The sequence below is a fragment of the Perca fluviatilis genome, chromosome 20 (assembly GCF_010015445.1).
Source record: "Perca fluviatilis chromosome 20, GENO_Pfluv_1.0, whole genome shotgun sequence".
Classification (NCBI taxonomy): domain Eukaryota; kingdom Metazoa; phylum Chordata; class Actinopteri; order Perciformes; family Percidae; genus Perca; species Perca fluviatilis.
In genome coordinates, this window is record NC_053131.1 from 3,500,186 (window position 1) to 3,527,711 (window position 27,526).

Below are 27,526 nucleotides of genomic sequence, written 5' to 3' on the forward strand. Positions count from 1 at the left end.
AATATTTTCATATTAACAATATATGTGTAATGTGAAATGGGTCACTCATGGTGACAAACTAAGAGATAATTATTACCCAATTGTGCAGATTGTTGAAAATGCCATTTGGCTGTCAATCCACATTCAACCGTTTTTTTTTTTTCTCCCAGCATGTTTCCTTGGAATAGGGTGGCATCTAAATCATGGTTGCAGCTGTCCCGGTGGTCGGACTCCGCCTGCTACGCCCTGCCACGCTCTGCTGTGCCCTGCTACATCCTGTAACACCCTGCAGTGCCCTGCTAGGCCATGAACTACTACAACTACTATTTCTGGTCATTGCTCCATTATCTTAATTGTGACTATTATTGCCACTGTTCATCACACCCCCAACCGGCACCGTCAGACACCACCTACCAAGAGCCTGGGTCTGTCCCAGGTTTCTCCCTTAAAGGGAGTTTTCCTCATCACCGAGGTTTCGTCCTAAAAGGAGTTTGCTCTTGGGGGAATTACTGAAATTGTTGGGTCTTTGAGTGGGGTCTAGACCTACTCTATCTGTAAAGTGTCCTGAGATAACTGTTGTTATGATCTGATACTATAAATAAAATTGAACCGTATCCATGTCTACCTTCAAAACTGACATGTCAACCTAGTGGTAGAGGTTCATAATCCAAAAAAAGCTAAAACATAATTATTTGAAGAAAAAAAAAACATTGTGTGTGGTTGTCTCGCATATCAAAATAAGGAATGCACTAATAACAATAACAATCATTTGATAGATTTTTTTTAATGAGGGGGACTATAAACGGGTTAAACATTGGTTTCAAGTCTGTAATTGTATTATTGCTGGCAGAATGTCCACATCTGGGAGATCAGAAGAGTACAATAAAGATGCAACCTGATGCCTGCCTGATACAGGTACGCCAATAATGATGTTTATCGTTCCCTATAAGGTTTAAATTGGGAATGTTATGTGTCAGAATCAGAGTGCTGAGGTCACAGATGGAGCTGCATCCTGAGTGTTTCCTAATTCCACTAACGTCATATTTCTCTTCTTTTTTTTTATCAGCTGTTGACACAGCGAAGAGAAGAACCTGAGGCTACAATCACATTTATAAAAAACTCTTGAAGCATGAAGGACGGGTTAACAGCAAAAGATAGAGCAATGCAAAATCGACGCAAAGTGGACTGCTAAATTCAAGAGCATTTTGCACGAAGACCCACACCCAACAGTAAGTCACGTTTGCATGTTTAAAAGGCATTGCTGCAGTCAAATAATGTATAATGTAGTGTTATCTTGTACTTGCTCTACGACTGACTTTGACGTCACGTGATATTTGTAGTCGAAGATGTAACTATACATTAGAGTAGAGACTTGTTCCTTACCTGTTCAGTAAACACAAACATTTCCAAGTGTTTAATCTCGTTCACTTTACGAAGACTCTCTGGCGCACTCGACCAATAGAATAGCAAAGCGTCGTGACGCCACTTCCTGACGGGTGGTTTTGCGGGAAGTTTGTTCCTCATGCTCATACGGCTTAACGTACGATAAACAACGAAGGTGTGTATTCATCTTGTAATTTAATACAATGTGCAAGTGTCTGTTTAACTGACAACATCGCAGATATCCAGGAGCTTCTCTTATTAAACGCTATGTAGCAGCTGACGTTAGCTATCGATGCTAACGAGACAGCGCAGTTAGCATAACAGCTAACGTGAACCGACATTTAGCTATACGTTGAAGTTACTCGTTTCTCGACCGTAAACACTTTTTTTTCATTAGGCAGGGGGCTGTTATCTTTCCACTAACGTTACACATACCGTTACTGGGAAGTGACAACTAGCTAGCCTTAACTAACGTTCGTTAACCTTAACATGTTAAAGCTAGCTATGTTTGTCGAAAGTAAAAGTCGCAGATAACGTTGACGTTATTAACGTTAACGGGCGAAGTCATGGTGTGGTTAGCTAGCTAGTTAGTTACTTTGTTACTAAATAGAAGAAAATGACATCCATGTAGCATTGAAGGTGAAACTTATTATTTGTTATTACGGTTTTGATAAGTTAGAGTTAGGTCACATGCGTCATAGGAGAACTCGTTGGTCTGCCCACACCGTCAAGTTAGCGGCATGTAACTAACGTTAACGTTACACTTAAAACCTAACGTTACGCCCAAGATGCATTAGGCTAGAAAGCTTGGAGTAACGTTAACCTTAACATGTAACGCTAACTTAGATGACGTGCGTTTCAGATGCCTCCTAAAGCCAAGGCGGCAGGCAAAGGCAGAGGTCCAGCTAAGAGGAAGCTGGCAGAGGAGTTCCCCCCCGGTGAAGTCCTAATAGACACTGGGAAGAAGGCCTGGAAGCTGGGGGCTCCAATCGGCCAAGGGGGATTTGGTCTCATATATTTGGGTAAGAATAGATTCGGCTAAATCCCATTTCTGTCTGGTGAACCAGTTCAACCTAACCCTTTTTCTCACACTAAACGTAATGCCTGAACTCGCACTCAAGACACCAACATTTGTAATGCTAAGCCATTTCATGTATTTAAATACAACTTTGTACTGTGCAAGATATAACCTGCAAAGTCTGACATTGCAGAAATGTATTTTAAATTCTGCTAAGTAGTGAAATTATTCCTTTTCCTGTTCCCAGCTGATGAGAATTCTGCAAAATCTGTGGGTGCTGATGCTAATTATGTCATCAAAGTGGTAAGACTAAACAATCTTGAAAAATGAACTGATATTTTCTTGTGTACATTTTTTTCTTTTCTTTCATATACATCACATGTGCACTTCCCCTAAAGAGCAATATACTACCTCCTAGATACGATCACAGCCGACTTCCTTGAGTGCAACTTAGTTGCCAAATCAGTTCTGCTCTTTGCAGTAAGATGACACAGCAAGAATTACCCAGTTTGCATAAATGTATGTCTAATCATAGTCTGAGTGGACAATAGATACAGGGGGTTAGCACAAGGCCCAACATGTAGTTGTGTTGTTCTTCTGCTACCTGGCAACCCCAAGTACATTATTTATATGGAATGAGTTAAGACCAGTCAAACCCTGACATCATTTCAAGTTCTGACCAAGTTAAACCAGTGTGGCTGGCTCATCTACTGGAAGGATCAAAACGTACTGGAGTGAAATCTGACTTGAATTCAACAACGTGTCAACGAGTCGGAAGAGAAATCCCATTTTATAACTGACAATCAAGTTATTTATATATATATATATATATATATATATATATATATATATATATATATATATATATAATATATATAAAAATAACGCATTGGATTTATAATATCTGTAGATGCCTAACTTTACAAAAATGACAATAAATGGCCAAATCAAGTGAAAGAAATTTTATACAGAAATACTCCTCAATGTAATCATCTGTCAGGACCCTGACACACCAACCCGATGGCCGACCGTCGGCAGAAAAGGCAGTCGGACTGATCAGTCGGCTCCCCGAGGTCCAAAAAGTGCCTCAGAACACACTGAAGCGATGCCGACTTGAGTGTGTAATATGTCTCCATAACAGCAGGCCCTGCTGTCCGTGTGTCACTGCTCTTACACACCAAGCCAACAGGCCCCGTGTCTGGCTAACTATTGCCTGTAGTTGTATACAGTGCGTTCACATCGTTTGATCTAATTGCCCGTACTTCGGTCCGTACGGGGACTTGAATCAGCGACCCTCAGGTTCCCAACCCAACTCCCTACTGGCACTCCCTAATTAAACTACTGATGTTTATCAAACTTCAAACTCATCAGGGACCCATCAGCAGTCATACACATTTCATTATTTTTTTTTTTTTTACCTGCACCTGTAGCAACAGTCCCTTGTTTTTGTAGTGCTATTTTTGGTCGAAAAACGTTAAATCGAATCTAGACATAAATGTGCTTGTTGTTTTGTCTGCAGGAGCCCAGTGACAATGGACCACTGTTCTCTGAGCTCAAGTTTTACATGAGAGCTGCTAAGCCTGACCTGAGTAAGCCTACTTATCATTCCTAAAACACACACACACACACACACACACACACACACACACACACACACACACACACACACACACACACGGCTCGAAGTATGACACTAAGCTGAACTAAAGTTAGCCTTGTGATCATAACACAACATACTCCCTCACCACCAGGGCAAACAAATAAAAGAGAGCCAACTTTCTTAATTAAAAAAGACAATCTTGTAGCTGAGGCACAGAGGGAGGGGAGCTTTTTGGTGGCAGCGCCGTTGGCCCCCAGGCCACAGCTTTGCATTTTATATAATAACAATCCAAATGTCAATCTCCCCTGACAATTAACTGTTATATTACTAAGGAACCAAAGGCTCATATTTTATTCATGCCAGAATCTCACGTTGTTGGTAAATATTTGTCCCAGCGGCAGATTAGCTTGCGGCCTTGCTGCCCGGCTCCCCCCACAGAATAATACTCTTATTACTTTGAGCATCACAGCCATCACCTACATACACCAGCTCAAGTAACCAAACTGTCTTTGATTAACATGGTGTGCATTTCAGAGATTTATACACTTTTGAGACATTTTGGCCAGAAAAAGTTCTTAGAAAAAGTTGAAACATTTCTGATGAATTGCCTCTTGTCCTGCAGTTCAGAGCTGGATGAAGTCTAACAAGTTGAAAAGTCTGGGTGTTCCCAGGTACTGGGGCTCAGGCCTGCACGAGAAAGATGGGAAAAGGTAAGTCTTTGGCCAGGGCTGCTCCCAGAGAGAAACGTACAATTTCAGTTTAACTTTAATCTTACATAAAACAAAAGACGAAAACAACGCCTGATGAGGGCTTTTTCCAGGTGTAAATGAACCTTGTACTGTGCCACTGTTTTAATTCCAGATTTTATTTATATACAACACACACAAATATATTTGTCAACAATAACTGATACGGGACAAAGCACAGAATATATACATGACAACAGATTAAAAAATGAATGGGCCATAATAAATAAAACCGTATCTTTAGTCTTGCAAACTATACCACCCCTGCTTTACTACTGTTATTAACGAGCTAACGCTAGCTTGTCATGCTAGTCAGCTGGATAACGAGTAAGCACCAGCACCAGAGGAGCTACTGGAGGGACGTTACGTTCCTCACTTCAGAACGGAACAGAAGTAGGATAGTGTAGTGACTTTACCCAAGGGGGTAAGCTTCGCTTCAGAACTCGAGCCATCTATGGCGCCATTTTGTTGCTACCTGGCCATCACCTCCTGTTAGCATTCCGCTGACCGCCATTTCTTTTTTTTTTACGTCACTTTGACAGCGAATAACTTTACATCTGAAGCATTTAAAGACTCTATTTGTCCATTATTTATTTCTAAAAAAACACGACAATGTATAAAGGCTCCATTACCTTGTACCTCACGTTATGGCTCCGTAGCAGACGTTTTTGTAAAAATAGGCTAACGATTGTGTCATAACCACGCGACTTACTGTCGCACAGTAGAGGAATTACCGTATAGTACAGGAGAAGCTCACAGGCAGTTTCGACTTATGTTAGCTGTTTAGGTTTAATTACTAATGTTAACTAGCATTTTAGTGATCAATAATTAGCCTGTGCTTATGTTATCTCCTTACATATACCTACACTCTCTGTCTCTGTAAGATTGGGAATGATTGAGATTTCTCTTGGCACAGCTACCAGAAGACTTCACACTTTCAAACAGGTTGCTCACGTCACATTATGTTGTCTCTCTCAGTTGGAGGCTGCTCAGTAATGCTGGCCATCACCGGAAAAGTGCTTCTAATAGCCTTCACTGGTCTCCGTCCAGAGCAACGGGGTCTATTGGTCCATTTTATATATGTCAATGACCTCACCCTGCTGTTGAACTCTCTTCCTCCTCATCAAGGACTCCAACATGTTTACGTTTTAGGTGCTGACTCATCACCGTGGTGCGCCCGTGCCATGCCGTGTCGCTTTTGCTTATCTTGCAATTAACACGTTTTCTATTTATTTTGTGTGAAATGCTCCCAGACCTTGGATGACTTAGGTCGTACTGATTTCTCTGCCTCCACCATGTGTTTCAGAACAACGTTACGGGTCTCTCCGGTCTCTCTCCGTATTTCCTCTACCCCCTCTCTGCTCTTTTTTCTTTCCTTTCGCGCCGCTCCGCGCTGCGCTCAACTCAATTTTTTTTTTTTTTTATCTCCGCGACTGAGTGGCGTAATAGTTTTTTTTTTAATATATATATATATTTTATTTTCTAATTTTCAAGTTTTATATAAACAAAGCACAGTGACAGAAAAGAAAAAAACAACAAAATAACAAAAAAAAAACAACAAAAAAAACAGCTGCCAGATAAATTAAAAGCATGTCTTGAATGAATGTAATATTGCCGTTACCTACATGGCCAGGTGTTACAAAATACAAGTTGCAATACAGTCAAGAGCACATGTCTACAGAAAAGGATTACATGTCTTTAAGATAGTCAATGAATGGTCCCAAATTCTCAGAAAGCGGTTTAGTGTTTTAGAGTTGTGGAAGCGTATCCTTTCCATCTGGATTTTCTCAGTCATTTCGTTGAGCCATTTTCAAAAGCAAGGGGAGGTGGGGGACTTCCAGTCCAGGAGAATCATTTTACTTTGCAGCAACCATGCAAAGCATTAATGCTTGTTGTATCTCAGGCGAGTACCTGAGAGCATTCTCCGAGCACCCAAAGAGCACCAGCTCTGGGTCAGGGGAGTGGTGTAATGGCGTAAAAACGAATCGATAATGAAATTCGTTGCTAACTTTTTTAATAATCAAATTTTATCGATTCGTTGTTGCAGCCCTACATTTAGCCATTGTAATTTAAAAAAAAAATTCAACTGAGAACTCGTATCTCTTATCTTGTAGGTTACAAAACAGTTTGCCAAATAATAGTTTCTTCAATATGGCTGCTGATATGGGCACAAAGATTACTCTAGAAAAGTTTCTACTACAAATTGCCCAATCTATTTCTGTATGCGAGTATGAAGAGTTATTGGTTGATTGTTATTGTTGCGATAAAGAAAAAACATTTTACGTTTCCTAAAGGAGTATGCACTTGACTAAGAGAGGGATATTACAAAATACAATACAAAATATTAATACCCATTGTTACATGTCAAGTCAATTTATTTATAGAGCACATTTAAAACCAACCTAGGCTGAACAAAGTGCGGTACAAAGTTATGTTATAAAAACAAAGGAAGACAATAAAAATATAGACACAATGAATACCGTACAAACAACACACTTCTATACAAATGTCCCTAAACTAAATCCTACGCCGAAGAATAAAACTGCGTTTTAAGACGAGACTTAAAGATCTTGGCAGTAGAGGAGGACCTAATGGGAAGTTTGTTCCAGAGTCTCGGGGCCACAACAGAGAAGGCACGATGTACCAGAGAGAATTGTAACGGAAACATTTGCATAATTTCCCACCTGTTAAACAGATGATGGGAGTGCATTTTTGCGGCATCACTCTGTCAGTTACAGGTTATACTAAAATGAGACTGTGGCTGATTTCCCTGCAGAAAAACAGCTAAGCACTAAAATGTGTATAAACTATCAAACTGACCGTGAGGCCTCAACACGGTTACGCCAACAATTTAGAAGTGGGGCTTGTGTGACACTTCAGAAGTACTAAAAGTAATATTCTTTGTACGTTCCAGGTATAGGTTCATGGTCATTGACAGGCTTGGCACAGACCTGCAGAAGAAGTTTGAAGAATGTGGAAGGCGGTTCCCCAGAAAACTGGTCCTGCAGCTCGGCCTTCGACTGGTTGGTTATTCCATGATCAAATAGCTTAGTGTCACTTTCGTGTTTTTTCACTGGATTGCAATGAAGTGGTAAACAACAATGGAATTTCAAGAATGTCGTGTCATTGAATGTGCCATTTTGAGGCAATGTGTTGGAGACAGAGAGCCTCAGGGGAAACCATCAATGTCCTGTTTCATAATAATTATATGCTGACTTTGAGTGACACCATACAGTGACACTTTTTTTAGATCTAAAATCTTCCCTTTATATGGAAAACCCCAAAGTAGGTTATGTTCCTACAACTTTTTACATGTACACATCACTTGCATTGTCCAGTATTAATGGGGGTTGGAAGTAGGGCTGGGCGATGGGGACCAAAATTCATATCTATCTTCATGACGATACGCCATTAAAGTATATCTCTGTATTTTCTACAAAGTGGGCCAAATGTTCAGTTGTAAGTCAAAGCCACGTGTGAGATATCCCAAGCACAAGCAAAACAAATCAAAATAAAATCCAAAGACAGGGTTTCCTTCCCTGTTGAAAAATATACAGCTGCAACACATGTAAATGAAAAACATATCTAAAATCAGTAGCCTATATTAAATAAAAACCTAAAGGCCTATCTCTGAGAATGCTCCTTCAGCTGTTTTCAACAACGAAGTCAAAGTTACTGAACAATTCTCTGGTTTATCAGTGGAGTGGATGAACTACACTGCAGACTGTGATGGCTGACTCATCTGATGTGTCTAGCATGGGTTAGTCTCACATAGCCAGCTCTATCTCCACAGCGCTGTGGAGGAAGGTCTGGCTACACCACACATCCATTCCAGGATAGAAAAAGACGGTCTGGGTTGTTTGCATTTCTTTGAACCAATCACAGTCTTGGGCAGTGCTAAGCTCCGAACACAGGGACGGTGGCTCTGCTAAATAGTCTTGGGAAGGAACTTGTTTTGGTTTAACATTTGAAAACTCGTACAATATTAAATGAAGTTAAAGTGATGGTTCGGAGTAATTTCACCCTAGGGTCCTTTGCACCATGACCTTGAGCCAAACACCTCGACGCTTTTTTCACCTGGGTCTAACATTGGGAGAGTTAGCGTAGAGTAGCGTTATCAGCTGAATAGCTTAGCGCAGGGGCTAATGGAACCACGTTTGTATCTCGTAAATGACCCCACTAATAATGCCCGAAATGATACCAAACGTCTACACTAGTACAAATAGGTTATGCTCTCATAAAACGATGGATTGGAAAGTTTGTAAGTACACCAGAAGTTTATGAATACTTGCCTGCTCTCTTCAGCTCTCTGTTGTTGTTGCTGCTGCTGCTGCTGCTACCTGCAGTTAGACGAGTGCTTAGGGCCGTCTACAAATTACTACACAGAAAAGAGATACAACAAAAATATTTATTAATTTAATGATTAAATAAGTCTCCAAACTTACCTCAATTATTACTTGTCTCCTGCTAGTTATACTACAGCGCTTACTTTAAAAAAAAAAAAAAGTTAAATAAAAAAATATATTCGGTGTTGTAATTTGTAGATGTCCCTAAGCACTTGTCTAACAGCAACAACAACAGCAGAGAGCAGAAGCCAGCAGGCAAGTGTTATTTACATAAACTTCTGGTGTACTTACAAACTTTACAATCCATCGTTTTGAGTACATAACCTATATGTACTAGTGTAGACGTTTTGGTATCATTTCGGCATTATTAGTGGTATTTACGAGATACAAACGTGGGTCCATTAGCCCCTGCGCTAAGCTATTCAGCTGATAACGCTACTCTACGCTAACTCTCCCAATGTTAGACCCAGGTGAAAAAAGCTTCTTGGGGGGTGTTTGGCTCGAGGTCATGGTGCAAAGGACCCTAGGGTGAATTACTCCGAACCATCACTTTAACTGTTGACACAATACCGTAACGTAAGCTATTTAAATTAGCTGATACATAGTTAAATCTCATCGGCTATTCCACAGCAATCCCACCAATCAGTCCCAAAACGTCCCAGTTAGAGAGGAAATGACCTAAGCATATTCTTTGTAAATCTTTACAATCGTTCCCCGAAAGAACCAAGCAGGCCTGCCTTGTTGAACCATCAGAATTTTTGATGTAAGTATGCAAATTGAGCCACTAGGTCTATAGGACAGTTTCATTTTTATAATGTAGAATGTCTCTTGGGTATTTTTTTGTAATACCAATATCCTTCACACTTGGCTATGACCACCTCAAGACATGGTCTGGCAGTTGCATTCTGATTACAATGCAGTTTCTCTTTTTCAAAACTAATATTAAAAGTTTTTCTTTTCTTCTTCTTTGCTCGCATAGCTGGATATTCTGGAGTTCATCCACGATCACGAGTATGTGCATGCTGACATCAAGGCATCCAACCTCATGTTGAGCCACAGTGATCCCAACCAGGTCAGTAGCATCCTATGAGGTTAAAGCGTCCCATGACTAAAATCATCACATTGTATCTTGGGTAAATGAAAAGGAAATGTGCTTCCACAACCGTAAACGTTTCAGCACTGCATTTGTGAATGTTCGGAAACCTGAGGTGCTACTGGTAGGTCGTTGTATTTTTGGTCATAACACAACACTGCTTCATTAGATGTGTGTGTGTGTGTGTGTGTGTGTATGTGTGTGTGTGTGTTCCAAACAGGAAGATTAGATGGCAGCAGCTAAGAGCTTTTTTCTAGCAAACAAGGCAGGGGAAAATATTTAATTTGAAGATTAATAATGTATCATTGGTGGTGTTATTAAAGAGCTATTTATAAATGACAATTTAAAAATCGGCCCCTCAGGATTTTATTAGGTAAGGTTGTTTTTTTTAATTTGCAGCTGTGCTATTTGTTTTAGTTTTTTCCCCTGGAGTTACTGGGGTATAGCTTTGGTCTTATTGCTCTGTGTTTCTTTATTAAAGCCAATACCCAACTGTAGTATATAAACACAATGCAAACAAAATAATAATAATGAAGCTTGTGTAGGTGGAATTACAATTTTAAATTCCAAAAGGACGGAATCATCTGCTGTCCATGCTTTCAGTACAATTCCTGGAAACATTACACTTGCTTTTGTATAAATGTATAACTTGTTAAATTTGAGCTAGGTCTGTTTGCATTAGAGATGGCCCGATACCACTTTTTTGCTTCCCGATACCGATTCCGATACTTGAACTTGTGTATCGGCCGATACCGAGTACCGATCCGATACCAGTGTGTCATATATTTTATGTTTTAACAGCTGTATCCCTGTATGGATGTGATATTATTTCTATCAGGTTAAACTCTTTGTGAAACATGAACAAACACAAACAATGAATGCCCCAGAACTTTCTTTTATTCTCCAGTTTGACAGTCAGTTATAACGGAAAAGAACATAAATAAACTACTTTAATGTAGATTTTCTTTAGGGCTTTATTACGTGGTATCGGATCGGTGCATGAACTCCAGTACTTCCCGATACCGATACCAGCATTTTAGGCAGTATCGGCGCCGATACCGATACTGGTATCGGTATCGGAACATCTCTAGTTTGCATGTCTGAATCAGTGTCTTTTTGTAGGTTTACTTAGTAGATTATGGGCTGGCATATAGGTACGCACCCGACAGTGTGCTAAAGGAGTACAAGGAAGACCCCAAGAGATGTCATGACGGCACCATTGAGTTCACAAGCATCGACGCCCACAAAGGAGCAAGTAGGTATAAGTACACTACTGGTAGTTCTATAACCCTAAAAAATGGCTAATATGTGTAACAATTTTCTTAATGTTTTGCCACTGGTCACGCTAGCAACACAACTAGGATAAACGTATATTGAACCTAGAGACATAAACATTACCTCTATTATTCATGGGGGATACTTGTGCAGTTGACAGGCTTCATATAAGGCAGCACGGTGGCTCAGTGGTTAGCACTTCTACCTCACAGCAAGAAGGTTCTGGGTTCGAACCCAGGTCGTCTCAGGCCTTTCTGTGTGGGTTTCCTCCGGTTTCTTCCCACCATAAAGACATGCATGCAACTAGGGTTGAAAATTAGGCGACTGGCGAACACTGGTGCATTTATAGAAATGTTGATTAATGTGCTAATTAATGTGTCCTAAAAATAAGTTTGTTTTGTTATTGAAGCAAAGAGAAGAGAAGGCCATATTGGATGTACATTATTGGCTGCTACATAGAAACTGATTCCTGTAGCACATAGCAGCTGTGTCTGCTCACATTTAGGTCATCTCTTATAAAACTTGCTTCCAACTACTTAACTGCAAGATAAAGAATTGAGGCTGGGTATTGTCAAGGAACTCTCGATTCGATTTTGATGCTTTGGGTCACAATTCGATTTGATATTGATTCAATACTTAACATAAAATCAATATTCCTACACGTAGGTGACTGAAATACCCACTGAGTTCATAAAAGTGCCTTCTGATATTTGTGAAATTGTCTGCATTATTGATATGGTTTAGAACAAATTGAACCCAAAACGTATTTCGCCATTTTATTACTCTTTGTTAAGAAAGAATAAACCACTCACAGTGCTGTATGCTGTAATGCATTGGAATAAAATGTAAAGTGCATACACATGTAAATGCACATCTGTGCCGTGCCTCAGCTGAACTTGCGGCACAATGTAAACTATGCACAACTCTGCTGTATTAATTGGAATAACATGTAAAGTGAATACACACTTGAAAGCAAATCTTACGCTTTGGCTACATTGAACGCGTTAACGTCTGCGGATCGTTACCGGAGCGTATGTGCCGCGGAATATATGTTTTAACCGGCTACACCAGCTACGCACACACGGCGTAGGATTGTGTGAGTCACAGGCGAGAGACTGAGCTTTTGCTTTGGGGATTATTGTTGTTTCTTCAGTTTTTTTGGAGTGCTGCAAAACCATCAATCTACGGTTAGCTGTTATCAGAGGACGCAGGTGAGGGAAACAAGTAATGAAAACAGAAACTCTCAAAACGAAACTGCCAATACTCTCAAGTCGTTTCTTCTAATATAGAAAAAATATATAAATGGAAGACTTTTTACGCTTGTAGAGCGCATATCCACGGAGCATACCCACCGGTGTCTCCAGTTTGATTGATCATAGCGAAAGCGTACGTTATGCATGCAATGTAGCCAGCCCGTTAGTCTCTTGCCTCTTAGTCTGAGCTGAACTTGCTGCCCAACAATGCCCAACTCTCTAGGGCTAGCGTTTCAAATTTGGGATTGAAATATATATATATTTTTTCTTCAATACTGTTGTAACAGAATCCTCAAAAAAGAATGCCTTTTATTAAACCAAAAGACCCATGTTGCAGCACAGTGTTTGCATTTTATGCTTGGAACACATAGACATGAGATTGCTATTCATCTTTCCATTTCAAAAGAAAGACGGAAAACAAATGCATTTCCAAAAATGTGGAACTAGTCCTATACTGGGTTTGTTGTAAGATAGAAACATTGTTATAAGTTATTCTTGGAATGGGTATTGTGTTCACAACCGGATTTCTTTTAATGCTGGTATTGCTGTTAATGGCAGTGCTTAACGTGGCTGCTGACAGCATTTGCTTCCGCTGATGTGGTTGTTTGGCTCCAGCTGCATGCAGGCGGAGCGACCTGGAGATCCTGTGCTACTGCATGGTACAGTGGCTGTGTGGACGCCTGCCCTGGGAGGACAAGCTGCAGGACCCCCTCTATGTCCGAGACTCCAAAATCAGGTGGGAGAGGCACACCTGCATACTGTGCACACATCTCTGACAGAGGTCTTTCAGTGAATGCATGAGGTTTTCTGCTTTATAGGGCTGGGCAATATATCGATATTATATCGATATCGATATGAGGCTAGATATCGTGTTAAATTTTGGATATCGAAATATCCTGATGTGACACAAGTGTTGTCTTTTCCTGGTTTTAAAGGTGGCATTACAGTAGAGTGATGCAATTTTCTGAACACACCAGACTGTTCTAGCTGTTATTTGCCTTTACCCACTTAGTTCATCATCAACATAACTGATGATTGTTTATCAAAAATCTCATTGTGTGCTTGTTTTGTGGAATCACCAATTGTCAACCCTACAATATCGATATCAAGGTATTTGGTAAAAAAACATCGGGATATTTGATTTTCTCCATATTGCCCAGCTCTACTGCTTTATGTAGGCAGGCAAAGGTTTTGTACATTTGGAAAATGTTTTATTATACAAAGCAATGTAGAACGTTTTATCTTTTAAAGGTCCCATGACATGGTGCTCTTTGGATGCTTTTATATAGACCTTAGTGGTCCCCTAATACTGTATCTGGAGTCTCTTTTATATAGACCTTAGTGGTCCCCTAATACTGTATCTGAAGTCTCTTTTATATAGACCTTAGTGGTCCCCTAATACTGTATCTGAAGTTTCTTTTATATAGACCTTTCCCGAAATTCAGCTTTGGTGCAGAATTACAGCCACTAGAGGCCAGTCCTACAATGAGCTTTCCTTAGGATGTGCCATTTCTGTGTCTGAAGCTATTGAGGAGGAGAGTGGGAGTGGCAAGGTGGATGGTGGGGGTGTGGCCTTGACCAACTGCCACTTTTCTCGTTTGAAAGCCATGATGTCTCTCTCTCATGGGTGGGCCAAATTCTCTGGGCGGGCAAAGCAGAGAAAGGGGAGGTAACCTTGCTTGTTATGACTTCATAACAAGCAGATTCCAAAATGGCCCCTCTGAGCTTTCATTTTCTCAAAGGCAGAGCAGGATACCCAGGGCTCGGTCTACACCTATCACCATTTCTAGCCACTGGGGGACCATAGGCAGGCTGGGGGAACTCATATTAATGTTAAAAAACCTCATAAAGTGAAATTTTCATGCCATGGGACCTTTAAATTAAGCTTTGCGTTAGTTCATGCAGGACCGGGAGTCATACGCCCACTAATAGAATTATCATTTCTACCAGTCACAAACCAATCACAGCCATTCTCACATCAAGGTGGGCCATTTAAGTGTTTTCCTACTCATCACTGATCCTTGCTACACCAACGCTGCCCCACACTACTGCTGCTGCTGCTGGTAGCGCTTGCCTCCACCACCCCAGCCTCCACCTTCCTAGTTTAGAGTCTAAACATGACTCAAAGTTTAAAATGGTTTTTAATTTCTTGATTATGGCCCACTCTTGCATACAGGTGGTTTTTGAGCATGGCGCTCCCTGTTTCAGCTTAGCTTGCTGCTTGGCTGATCCAGGAAGCATTACTAGAGCAGAGTCTTCAGTGCCAAGCATAACTGTATTTCCATTTGTTGCAAGAAATGGTTAAATCTACGACGAGAGTGTTCCTGACTGAAGTACTGAGAATTTTCAAACTTTCGGGGGGAAATCATGCTGCTTGTATTTTTTCCCTTACAGGAGCCAAGAAAACATCTCTGAATTTATGACCAAGTGTTTCTCCTCAGGAGACAAGCCAGGTAAGACAGACGCACGCATACCTACACACACATTACTCAATCAACGCATGCACAGACATACGCACACTAGAGCCCTCCACAGGCCTAAAGTTCCTGCCCTACCCCGACACCAGCCCGACAAAGTATGCCATTTTTCAGCCCAGCTCCGGCCCGAGGCCGACATCAATAACTTTAAGGCTCTTTGTGATGCACGCTCTCTCTAATACATGCAAAAACACACCAAAATGTCATGAAAGGAAGTTTTTCTGACACCTATGTTCCTTTTTGAACAGAAAATACAACCTTAGACCTTCTGAATTCAAGTTTCACTCTTTCAGCGAACTAAGACTAGCTTAAATGCCTTGTTAACGCCGCTGAACACCCACACAGGTCCTTTTAGTCATTCTGGCTGATTAGACCTCTGCTCAGGATGATGGTGGGCCAGAGCTCAGATGGGAGCTCTGGCTCTCAGATGGGAGCTCTGGCTCTCAGATGGGAATTTATTAGGTCACAAATTTTTACTACCAATAAGAATGATAAAGGTGTAATTTGCTACTACCCTAACAGGTGCAAACCGAGCTAACAGGAGACTCTGGTAGATGTCTAGATGTCTAGACACACCCACACAGTCCTGGGAAGAGGTCTAAACAGCCAGATTAACTGCAAACACCTGTGTGGCTGTTCAGGGCCTGTAACTTATCAATAACCACACTTCACCAAATGCCTCTTGGTAAGTCTTTCCACTGTTTCAACAATCACCAGCTCTGGTTAGGTTTGAAATAAACCCTTAATTCACCAAGTTAGATGTGAAAATATTTCGGCTACGCGCTCTCTCTCCCCACTGTCTCTCCCCGCTGTCTCTCTCTCGTTCTTAAATTTGCAAAATAAAATTGTCCAAAACAAACAAACAACCGCTAGTAGCAGATATATTCGTCCAATCACACAACCCTAACAATGGCACAATGAAAGGAGAGAAGTTACATGAATCTGACCCGAGCCCAGTCCTGGGTCCTGATTAGGGTTGGGTACCGAAACCTTTGCAAACGGTAGTATTTGGACCGGATTAGAACGCAAATTTCGGTTCCGACTGAAATATTTTCCCTCTGTCGCTCCGGACAGCGGCAGACTTTTTATTTTTATTTTTTTTTCCTTTCTCCCTTTTCTGCCGAGTGGCGCACGTGCCCGCTTGCGGTGTGAAGTGCGTGTCTGCGCTATTCCCCCGACATGCACTCTACAATCACTGCTGATAGACGGCTTTCTGTACACGCTCTGAAACGGACGTAAAAATATCACACTTTCTCTGTAGTCTACCGTTAGCTAGCTACCGTAAATGAAGGCTATTTTTAAAATGCCATATTTTCCCTCTGGGCTCACCAAAACAGATGTGAAAGCATATTAACCATTCACTGCACGTGATCACTAGTAAAGTAACTAGGGACTGCGGGTGGAAATTAGCATTTTCTGCTATAACCTGGCACATGACATCTCTTCTTTTATAGACTGTTTTTTGTGCATTGTCCCTGATCAAATAAAGAAATATAATAATATAATAAAAACATATTACACTTGCTCTGCTAGTCTATCGTTCAGGACGAGACCCTGTAGCCTGGTGGTGGGGGAGGCAGGACAGCCTCTCCAAATTGTCTGCCCTTTCAAACTCCTACCTGTGTGTACAGACCTCTTGGACACCGTCTGAGAGGTTTCTCCTGTGCAGGACATGCCATAAGTCAGGAGAGGTGTAGTATCTTGCCAGAGAAGGCAAATATGGAATATTTTTCTGCAAAAGAACTGCTAAAGTTTGAAGCTGGTTGGCATACCAACTCAACATTTATTTTGTTGTTACTTGTTAATAGTGTAACTTTTATTTGTTAAATTATTGTAGTTGTGTGTTAGGTGACTTAGGTTTACTTATTATATATTTAAGTACTTTAAAACGTTAATATATATTGTTAAAATAATTTTCAATTGAAAAAAAAATAAACTCCATAAAAAAGCCTTTCTTTTATGTAATATTTCAGTTTTTAAAGAATCGGTTTAGGAATCAGAATCGTTTTAAAAGTACCGGTTCGGCATCGGAATCGTAAAAATCCAAACGGTACCCAACCCTAGTCCTGATGGGCTTAAAGACCTCACACGCACGCACGCAAATATGGTTTGAAAAACTATGGAATTTTTAAGGAACTCTGGTCTGATTGCGGCCATATGCTGCTTCAGACAGACACCCCTCAAACATGTGCTGTATCACAATATATATTGCTATATAGCTATAAAGTTCCTTGCATCATTAAAAAAGACTTTACTAATACCGCCCATTCCTAGCTACCTCAGTGAATTACATCTTTCACTTGTGTTCATTCCCAACTATTTATAGCCTTGTAAACGGAGAGCTATTTGCTTCTCATTAGATAGAAGTCCAATGACACACGCTGCAGTAAACATTTTTAGTTCGGCCTATAAATGGCGACATTTGTTGCCATTTTAATGTTGGCACTTTGACCTGGAGGCAGTGTGTTCGGCTTAGGCAGAGGAGACTAACACGAAGCGTCGCACCTCCTTCTTTCTGCTCAGCTGAGCACAACCAAAGTGTTGTTTACAACTCCATCTGTGAGTGCGTTTGTGACTGTGAGTCAAGTCTGAGGAAAGTCACACCAAACCGGATTAGGCAGGACGCTGCGACCAGAGCAGAACATTATGGTGACGACAGTGTGTTGGAGAAGAGAGAGAAGTCCAGTCAGTGTAATTTATGTAGTCCCTCATCACAAAACGTGGACCAAAGCACTTCACGGGCACCAGCCTTTCTAGAGCGAACTTAACGGGGTCAGCAAAGGTGATATGCAGCATACAAACAAAATAAAGACCAGGGCAAATGCAGCACACCCCTTGGTATACCGTAGCAACAAGAAGATGTAACGGACACACCTCACCTGTCTACCTTTTCTGGGACCACTAATACTGGCATAGAGGCAAGTAGTTTGAGTTTATGATGAGCTGGTGTGTCCTGTTGTCTCTCTGTTGTGTTGCAGATGAGATCCAGAGGTTCATGGAGGAGGTCAGATCTCTGGGATACCAAGACAAACCACCATACGAGAAGTTCCGATCCATCCTGCAGGCCGGACTGAAGGCCATCCAGGCTAAAGATGACGGCAAGCTGAATTTCACTCCCGCCACACCCGTATCACCCCCTGCCCAGGTCAGCACACACACTGAAACAAGCAACAACTTTAGTAATGCTAGTAATAATAATAATACTCCTTTATTGGAATTCTCTGCTTGATTTATTATATGATTATTATTATATAGCTTATCAGTGCGTGGAACATGTAGTTAGGGGTACGTTGGGGTTGCGTCGGGAAGGTGTGTGTGTGTGTGTGTGTGTGTGTGTGTGTGTGTGTGTGTGTGTGTGTGTGTGTGTGTGTGTGTGTGTGTGTGTGTGTGTGTGTGTGTGTGTGTGTGTGTGTGAGTGAGAATAACAGCCTAATGCAGTAAAGACACACTGAGCTGAAATGGAAACACTGTGCTGCAACACGCATCTTTCGGTTTAATTTATTTTTAAGGATTCTGTTATTCTACAGTATTGAAGAATGTAATACCTACCCTACAAAATAATTGTTGAATATTCACGTCCAACCCTACTCTGTACTTTGTAAAATATGTCCTGGTAATACGGTTCATAGTAGGCTACAGTATTAGCCACCATGCAGGTGCCATACCATTGTTTTACCCCTTCAGAAGAATTTATATATTATATTGAAAAACGCATATACCGTGATATACAGTGACCGTCTTGTGCTTCAATTTATACAGTGATATACAATATAGGCCGTACCGCCCAGCGCTACATGTAGCCCTGAAGGCTACTGTAGTATTGAGCTATGGCTGGCTAACTAGGCTACTGAAAAGGCATTGGCTGTATTAGTCACTGCTGCATATAGGTAGAGCTGTAACCATGCCAAATGTTGCTGTACAATTAGTTGTCTCAGAAATAATTGCGATTAACAATGTAATTGTCTTTCAGTCAAATTTTTAAGAATATTTCTTCATTTATGTGTCACTTTTTCAAACAAATTAAAGTTTTGAATGAATCCCAGGATACATCTTTTGGTTGTATCACTGTTAAGTGACCCAGATAATGAGGTGTTTTTGAAGCGGCAAAAAAATTTGTCAGCCAACAGCCCAGGATGTTTGGAATTGCTATGGCAGAAATGACAGCTTTACCTCAACAGTCCAGCCAATAATCGCTTTGTAATTACAATTTGGCATATCTAAACAAAATCAACAATTACCTTGACCAGTCATACCCCTTAGGACCTTAGCTAAACAAAGAAATGGCGATTATGTAAAAAAAATTGCAATTAGACAACGATGTAATAATTGTTACAGGCCTACATATAGGGGCCAGTGCCTTACCCATTCTTAACTGCAACTGTCAGTGGGAAGTGATTCCTTCCTATTTGTTCTTCATCTCCAGTGACTCTCTCGCTCTGTCTCTCTCTCTCACTCTCTCTGTCTCTCTCTCTCTTGCTCTCTCAATCTCTGTGCATATGGAAGATGCCACCGGGGACATGGAGTTGCCAGCCGAAAGGTTACCGGGCCCCGGTGCTGGTTATTGTATGTAATTATCCCTCCAATCTGTTCACCTCAGCGGGCGCCGTGTGGTGATCATGAGGTAGCAATTGTCAAAATGGAGGCAAAAATGAAAAGGGGGGGCAGGGTGTGAGTGATAGTTCAGGCTGAGAGTGTAGCTTCATTATAGAGGCCCAGGGAGGAGGAGGAGGAGGAGGACGGACGGAGGAGTTGATTGCCTTCATTAAGTGCATGACTCTCTCGGAGGCCACTTCTTCTTTCTCTTATCTCAGCAGACGCCACAGTCGCCTTGATTTCTGTAGAGAGGACAGAGGTAATGAAGTCAGTTTTTGGGAAAGTGCACTGTATTAGCAGTGATTCTGAGAAACCTTGATCTTTGTTGACTCCACTGTTTAAACGCACTTTACACCAGGAACACAGCGCGCTCTCTCTCTCTCTCTCTCTCTCTCTCTCTCTCTCTCTCTCTCTCTCTCTCTCTCCCTCCCCCTCTCCCTCTCCCTCTCCCTACCTGTGTGTGTGTGTGTGTGTGTGTGTGTGCGCCACTCTCTGCCTGTCTCTCTGTCGGTCTCTCTCTCCGTGTGCCTGTTCGCGTGTCTCGCTCTAGACACAGCTGAGAAGTCAAGACAGCCGAAGTCACCATAAACCTGGGTTTAATTTTGAAATGTGTTTTATTTGTATGTGGCTGCACTGTGGCCTTCCTGTATGTATTTACTGTACCTACCTGGCTCGTGGAAGAAATAGAGGAGACGCAGAAACGATCGCTGCAGCGCGCAGCCGCTCCGCTCCTAAAAAAAGACTGGATAAGATGGGCTCCAAACTGAAAATAGCTCTGCTTCACGGCGCTTCCTCAGCCGGTGTGTTTTTGGCGTTACAAGCACACGGGAGGAAGTGTTTCTGTTTTATGCTCTGTGGTCAGAACAGTGGAGCCCATAATCAGACGTTTTAAAGGTCCCATGACATGGTGCTCTTTGGATGCTTTTATATAGACCTTAGTGGTCCCCTAATACTGTATCTGAAGTCTCTTTTATATAGACCTTAGTGGTCCCCTAATACTGTATCTGAAGTTTCTTTTATATAGACCTTAGTGGTCCCCTAATACTGTATCTGAAGTCTCTTTTTATATAGACCTTAGTGGTCCCCTAATACTGTATCTGAAGTCTCTTTTATATAGACCTTAGTGGTCCCCTAATACTGTATCTGAAGTTTCTTTTATATAGACCTTAGTGGTCCCCTAATACTGTATCTGAAGTCTCTTTTATATAGACCTTAGTGGTCCCCTAATACTGTATCTGAAGTTTCTTTTATATAGACCTTAGTGGTCCCCTAATACTGTATCTGAAGTCTCTTTTATATAGACCTTAGTGGTCCCCTAATACTGTATCTGAAGTCTCTTTTATATAGACCTTAGTGGTCCCCTAATACTGTATCTGAAGTCTCTTTTATATAGACCTTAGTGGTCCCCTAATACTGTATCTGAAGTCTCTTTCCTGAAATCCAGCCTTGGTGCAGAATTACAGCCACTAGAGCCAGTCCCACAATGAGCTTTCCTTAGTATTTGCCATTTCTGTGTCTGTAGCTATTGAGGAGGAGAGAGGGGGGGCAAGGTGGAGGGTGGGGGTGTGGCCTTGACCAACTGCCACTTTGCTTGTTTGAAAGCCATGATGTCTCTCTCTCATGGGTGGGCCAAATTCTCTGGGCGGGCAAAGCAGAGAAAGGGGAGGTAACCTTGCTTGTTATGACTTCATAACAAGCAGATTCCAAAATGGCCCCTCTGAGCTTTCATTTTCTCAAAGGCAGAGCAGGATACCCAGGGCTCGGTCTACACCTATCACCATTTCTAGCCACTGGGGGACCTTGATTAATTGTACAACAGGTCAAGGTACGGCGTAGCGGTAGCGTGCCAAGTTGATGCTTTCTCTGCCGAGTGCAGACTGCTTGGCTCTCGCGAGTCATGTGACCAAATCGCAGCCTTTGCGATTTGATTAGGAAATTGCATTTTAACATATCGAGATATTGCAAATGCGTTTAATCGTTCAGCCCTAGTGGAGTGTTTAATGTCCAACAAGATATTTCCTCCATGAGATCCTCCATGTATTTTGTCTCAGCCGGGTAACAAATTGAATGTAACATCTACATATACATGCAGTGGTGTAGTCTACGTGATACGCAGGTATACGCATTAAAGTGTCAGAATGCAGGAAATGAAGTCTTTGACGCTCAAAATTTCCCTGCGGGAGGACACCCAGACCCCCCACTATGATATGCCCCCCCCATCCTGGCCCATACATATACAGTACAGTATACCTACTACAGTACATTAGACTACACCGCTGGATACATGTTCACCCACCTTCCAGTTGTCACCGAGTTGATGTCCCCTCTCTTCATTTTCTCCTCTTCTCCTTCCAGAGGGCCACCAAGAGAAAGAAAGCAGCAAATGCAGCAGAAGAGAGTGAGACTGATGGAGGACCCATCAAGAAAAAAAGAGTCACAAAGAAAAGAGGTAGGTATTTATTTTTTTTATTTTTATTTTTGTCTGAGATCAGATATCTCTGAGGTCAAGGTCATCATTGTGCTTACCCATGATGAATTTCCCCCTGCAGAAGTGAATGGAGTGAAGAAAAGTCCCAAAAAAACTCCTACACCAAAGAAGGTACCCAGCACTGGAAAACTGGGTGACCCCAAATCCAGACTGGTGGAGATGGGCACCCAGACTTCACCCGGACTTGCCAAGAAACCCAGAGGCAGACCCAAAAAAGCCAGCGCCTAAACATCCACGTCTGTCTACACTCCTCCCTCCATCCTCTGCCTCTTAAGAGTCACTTTTTCAAGTTTTATATGATTTCTATCTGTTACGCACTTGCTAGATGTTGATGTTTGATTGTATTTGGCGTGGTTGAAGCCACGTCCATTGGAATAAAGAGGAAATTAAATTGTCCATCTTTTGGTTTTAATTAAAGGTTTCAGGGTCAATGGAAAGAAAGTTTTCACTTTTTATTTAACGTTACCATCACACAGGTATTTGAGTTTTTATAGTGGGTGGGTGGGTGGGTGTGTGTGTGGGTGGGTGGGTGGGTTGGTGTGTGTGTGTCTGCCTGTGGGTGGGTGGGTGTGTGTATTTCATGTCCTAATACATCTGGCATTCAGCTCTGATTCCAGCATGATTCCGTTTTTATGATTTGGTTTTCAAATATGTTTTTCACTTTATTTTAGTTTACTTTAAACCTTTCAAGTTTTATATGACTTCTGTCTGTTAGGCACTTGCTAGATGTTGATGTTTGATTGTATTTGGCGTGGTTGAAGCCACGTCCATTGGAATAAAGAGGAAATTAAATTGTCCATCTTTTGGTTTTAATTAAAGGTTTCAGGGTCAATGCAAAGAAAGTTTTCACTTTTCATTCAGCGTTACCATCACACAGGTGTTTGAGGATAAATTCAGTTATTATAGTCACTATAAAATCAGTTTAGAAACACAAGCCTGATGGCTGGTAGATTCTGAACTTAATACAGACCGGGACACGGCCCATAAGCTAGGTTTGGGAGGGGTCAGGTGACTATGAGTCCAACTCTCTGCACATTTGTTTCTCTTGACGAGACCATTGTCTTTATTAACTGGTGTGTGTGTGTGTGTGTGTGTGTGTGTGTGTGTGTGTGTGTGTGTGTGTGTGTGTGTGTGTGTGTGTGTGTGTGTGTGTGTGTGTGTGTGTGTGTGTGTGTGTGTGTGTGTGTGTGTGTGTGTGTGTGTGTGTGTGTGTGTGTGTGTGTGTGTGTGTGTGTGTGTGTGTGGTTTTGAGTAGTAGTTTAATGATAGGTGTAGCCATGTGTGAATGCTCCAGTGAAAAGAAGGTCTCCATGAGCACTTTATGGTACCAGCCCTTTCTATAAAAAGGTTAAGGAGTTGTAACTAATGGCTTTATAAAAATAGTTAATCATGTACTGATGCTTTGTGAATCACTTATAGAAGAGTTACATGCTATTAAAAAGAACTTGCGAGGGTGTGAAGAGTCCCTTTGATTGGTATTTTTCTTTTTTGTAATTGTAAACATTATGCATGTTGGTAATCCATTACTAAATTATTTTGGGCTTCAGACTTTCTAATAAGCATGTTAAGTTATTTATTAGCCAATAATGTCTCCCTTAGCATTTGAATGAATTAGAGGAGTATGTCCCGAGAATGGCAGTTCCTCTATTTGAATGAAGAATCAGTTGTAGCAATTGAAGCTGATGACAAGGATTTTAGTGGTTTTCTGAAGTGAAAGCCAATCAGGACCAATCCCAGTTGTGGTACAATTACTTGAGTTGGGAGACCGTGGAAAAGGGAAGGATTTTTGAAGATGCAAGAACTTGTAACGCTCGAGCAGTATACGTGTGAATGTCACTTTGCCTTTGCCAAACCTTTGAGAGAACAGCTGCACCACTGCTGAGCTCAGTGGTGCTAATGCTAAAGCATATGTTTAAGAGCAGACAGGACGCTAATCTCATTTCCTGAACACATGTGGTCAAATCTGAGTCATCGGCTTGCATTAACAAAGTGCACGTCTTTGTCCTCCTGTCCGTCTCTGAAATGTCCCATTTTGAGCATCCAGCTATGACAGACATTTTTCCAAGTTGTTATGAAACCTGTGTCAAATCATCATCGTTATATTTCTCTCAAAATGAGGGTACAGGAGAACATTTCACACATGAGAAGCTGCTGACAAGCTGTCCATTTTCCCTCCATCCACTCCTGTCCTCCAGCTTCTTGCCGTCCCCGATGGGAGCCCCCCACCTCCCTCATTAACTCCCGACCACCGCCCCTCCCTCCCCATGGAGGAAAACATCTCCACTAATGTCAGTGTTGTGAGGGCCCTCGGGGGTCCCTGTGGCGACTGGTGGCTTGCCATCGATTGTTCCAGCCTCTCCAGGAGTAAAGAGCCCCCCTCACCCCCCCACCCCCCACCCCCTCACAGACACTGACCTCTGGGGCGCCACAGCCCCGGTCCCTCAGTAGGTGGCAGTAGTACATAATGATAGCAAATGGATGTAGTTGGCGTGGGCGGGCAGGTTGGAGAGATGGTTGGGAGGGGGGGGGTGAGAAGGGACAGCACTTAAACCTAACACTAGCATGTTTTGTGCTTGCAGGGTGAGGCTGTGTAGCAGGGATGTGTTCTCCGGCTGATGCCCGTGTGTTTGCTGTGGTTGGCCTCCGATCGGAGAGCCAGCGGAGCGTGAAAGCCTCGCAGCAGTGGCCTAACCACCACCCTTATAATATGGAGGTCATCCCTCCCCGGGCCCACGCGCCAATAACTCGATAACAGTTTCCCCCGGCCGCTGGGTTTCCTGTGTTTGTGACAATTGTCGGTATTTTGGTTGGGTGGGGCGGGAGGGGAGCCAAAGTGTTCAAACTCAAATGTAAGGTACAGCTAAGGCAAGAATGTTTTGGGATGTTTTCCATTCTTGCAGCCGACGTTTTAAAAGTCATGGATGTGACCGACACGACAACACTCAGGTTTATGCATCAGAATGCTGATATCAGGTTGGCATTTTATATGTTACATGTTCCAATACATGTAGTAGATATATTAAAGAACATGAGAGCCCAGACAAGACTGGAGATGTACAGTGCAGAGGTGTGGGCTACACTCACGTGACTTGAATGACAAATCTAGTGACTTTAGACTTGACAATCAAAAAGGACTTGCAACTCGCTTTGACTTTAGCCTTTTGACTTGGAATGATGTGATATCCTCCGCAAGCCCAAAGATTACTATGTATGTTTTAAGAAAGTGTGCAACAAATGAACTTTTCATTCTTTCTGACCATGGACACATTTTGAATCAATCCAACAGCAACCAACTGCATTGCAGAAGCGGTAAGGAAAATACATTTTTAGGGACTTGAAACACAAAGAAGACATGACCTGACTCAGGACCTCATATAGTCAAGTCTTGAGACTTACTTTTTTTTTTTCAACCTGGACCCTATGTTCCTATGTTTTTGTGTGTAAGTGTGTGATTGGAACAACAATCTTTGACATTGGTCCAGTATTAAACGTGAACCCTGTAACCGGCAGCCACAGACCGGGCTGCAATGTAACTCTATGGGGCAAATGTGCATCGTCAATGTCGGTCCACTAAAAGTTCTTTATTTTGCCGCTGACAGGCTCAGATTAATATTCTAAGTGTGTGACAACATCATGGAAAGGATCCCTACAGATATATACTTTTAAAAACCTCTTTGAGACCTTTCTGTTTAACCAGAAACAGCTCTGAGGTCGCTAGCTCTAAACCCACCAGACTCCATTTAAAAAAGCAATACTTTTAGGGTGTATAGAGCCAACATATTTTCACAAGTAAATCGGTAAATTATGTGATTATTTCAACCAAAACTAGAGTTGTGATGGTTGGAAAAGTGGAAAGATGACCCAAAACGTCTTTTCATACGCAAAGAATGCAATTTTGTGGATGTTTTATGTTTTAAAAAAGGATCTTACTCTTTAACAGAAAGGTTGACCTTTCTTCTTTCAATTGTCCTGTTAACTTACATTGTAGCTTGTTTCACCGCTGCCGACTGCAGCGATCTCGCTTAATAATGGACCAATGTCAAAGATGGTTGTTCCCATCAGTCACTTAGACACAAAAACATAGGGAAATAGGGTTGAAAAGAACCAAAGTTACACTTTACAGTTTCAGATTGATTTACTTTAAACTGTGTCCTCTGACTGTCCATCTGCCAAAATAGATGAGGGAAGGAAGCTCATCTAAAATGCCTTCAGTACTTAATTGCTGTGTGTTCACAGCAATAAGCTAAAGGAGCAGTAGCCAGTGCTTTGTGGACTTTTACTGCCCTGGGTTTTAGCACTAATTGGGGAAGCTTGTTCGGGGACTTACACTTCTGTAGAGGAAGCCCCGCAGACACTGCTCAGGGTAACACACAACTTTACCTTCCTCAGCATGCAATTCAAGCAAAAGAAAATCATGTAATTTATATTTTGATTTACATATAATATTCTTGTAAATAGACAATAATTGAACATCGATTCACAGATAAGTCTTTTTAGTACACAACGTTATCAGCAGGTATCAGGTATTTATCAGTCAGATTGATTTAATTAGGCTTAGTGCATTAATAATACAGAAATGTAGGCTACATACCATTTCCAAAATTCCATCCTAATGTGTTCTTTGCATTCCCAAAGTTTCAAAGAGCATCAGGCAGACCAGCTTTAAAAGAGAGTTTTCTTTAAGTGCTGTGTAGTGGATCAAATGGATGCTCATGTCGTTCAGGTGGATTTCCAAAAGTAAGTAACTGATAAATTTTTAGAGAAAATTTCAAGTGTTAAATTTGAGAATGGAATTCGGGACATGTTCAGCCCCGACAAAACGTAGCAACTTGTTTATTTAAACTGAAACGGCGGTGCAGTTCCCTCTTGGAAAGAGCTGTCTGCCATTTTTTTAGGTGTCTGAAATGTGTTTAGCTGCTGCCCCCCCGTCCACAGCAGGACGCTGCTTAGCTTCTGTGTCTGTACTCCTGCCTGTTTTCTCCAAACTGGGGGCATGTCACCAGACTGCCGTCTACTGGAGCTAACACACTGACTCTGGACAAGTAGCTCATACAACCAAACTATCGTTTTAAAGACAGCGGAGGCGTTTTGAAGGAGATGTGGCTCTGCGAAAACTTTCACAATGCTGCAGTGTGTGGAGGTTGTATCTGTTGTCATTGTGAGTTCTGATGTAGCCTGAACAGCTGCTGGGGTGTGTTCTGCCTCGCAACTCAGCAGCCGTCAAACTGTTATTCCCTTTTCCGTTTGTTTTTGTGTTTGGGATATGTGGGTGTAC

General features: G+C 41.8%; 2 protein-coding genes across 5 annotated transcripts in view; one reads left to right on the plus strand and one right to left on the minus strand.

The window, feature by feature from the left end:
- Positions 1-1,451, minus strand: part of si:dkey-288a3.2 (protein phosphatase 1 regulatory subunit 37) — an 88,556-nt gene extending 87,105 nt beyond the window's left edge. For all 3 annotated transcript variants that reach the window (XM_039786303.1, XM_039786302.1, XM_039786304.1), the window contains exon 1: positions 1,363-1,451. The gene's annotated coding sequence lies outside the window, so the exon portion shown is untranslated. The remainder of the gene's footprint in view (positions 1-1,362) is intronic.
- Positions 1,186-22,647, plus strand: vrk1 (VRK serine/threonine kinase 1). Of its 2 annotated transcripts, none has more exons than XM_039786306.1 (13): positions 1,186-1,208; positions 2,225-2,384; positions 2,628-2,683; positions 3,900-3,969; positions 4,603-4,690; positions 7,641-7,749; positions 10,052-10,144; positions 11,288-11,420; positions 13,309-13,429; positions 15,088-15,146; positions 18,149-18,315; positions 22,119-22,212; positions 22,313-22,647. In XM_039786306.1, the coding sequence occupies exons 2-13, from the start codon at positions 2,225-2,227 to the stop codon at positions 22,477-22,479; spliced, it is 1,317 nt and encodes a 438-aa protein (XP_039642240.1). In that variant the 5' UTR covers positions 1,186-1,208; the 3' UTR covers positions 22,480-22,647. The 2 variants fall into 2 exon arrangements, with proteins under 2 accessions (XP_039642240.1, XP_039642239.1); XM_039786305.1 differs by lacking the exon at positions 1,186-1,208 and adding an exon at positions 1,425-1,537.
- Positions 22,648-27,526: the final 4,879 nt, after the last annotated feature.

What these genes read in the sequence shown, in the direction of transcription:
- vrk1 (XM_039786306.1), top strand. Translation starts at nt 2,225, where the DNA reads ATGCCTCCTAAAGCCAAGGCGGCAGGCAAAGGCAGAGGTCCAGCTAAG. An exon ending in CTCCTCAGGAGACAAGCCAG is followed by an intron (nt 15,147 to 18,148) that starts GTAAGACAGACG and finishes GTTGTGTTGCAG; the next exon opens with ATGAGATCCAGAGGTTCATG. An exon ending in CCGTATCACCCCCTGCCCAG is followed by an intron (nt 18,316 to 22,118) that starts GTCAGCACACAC and finishes TTCTCCTTCCAG; the next exon opens with AGGGCCACCAAGAGAAAGAA.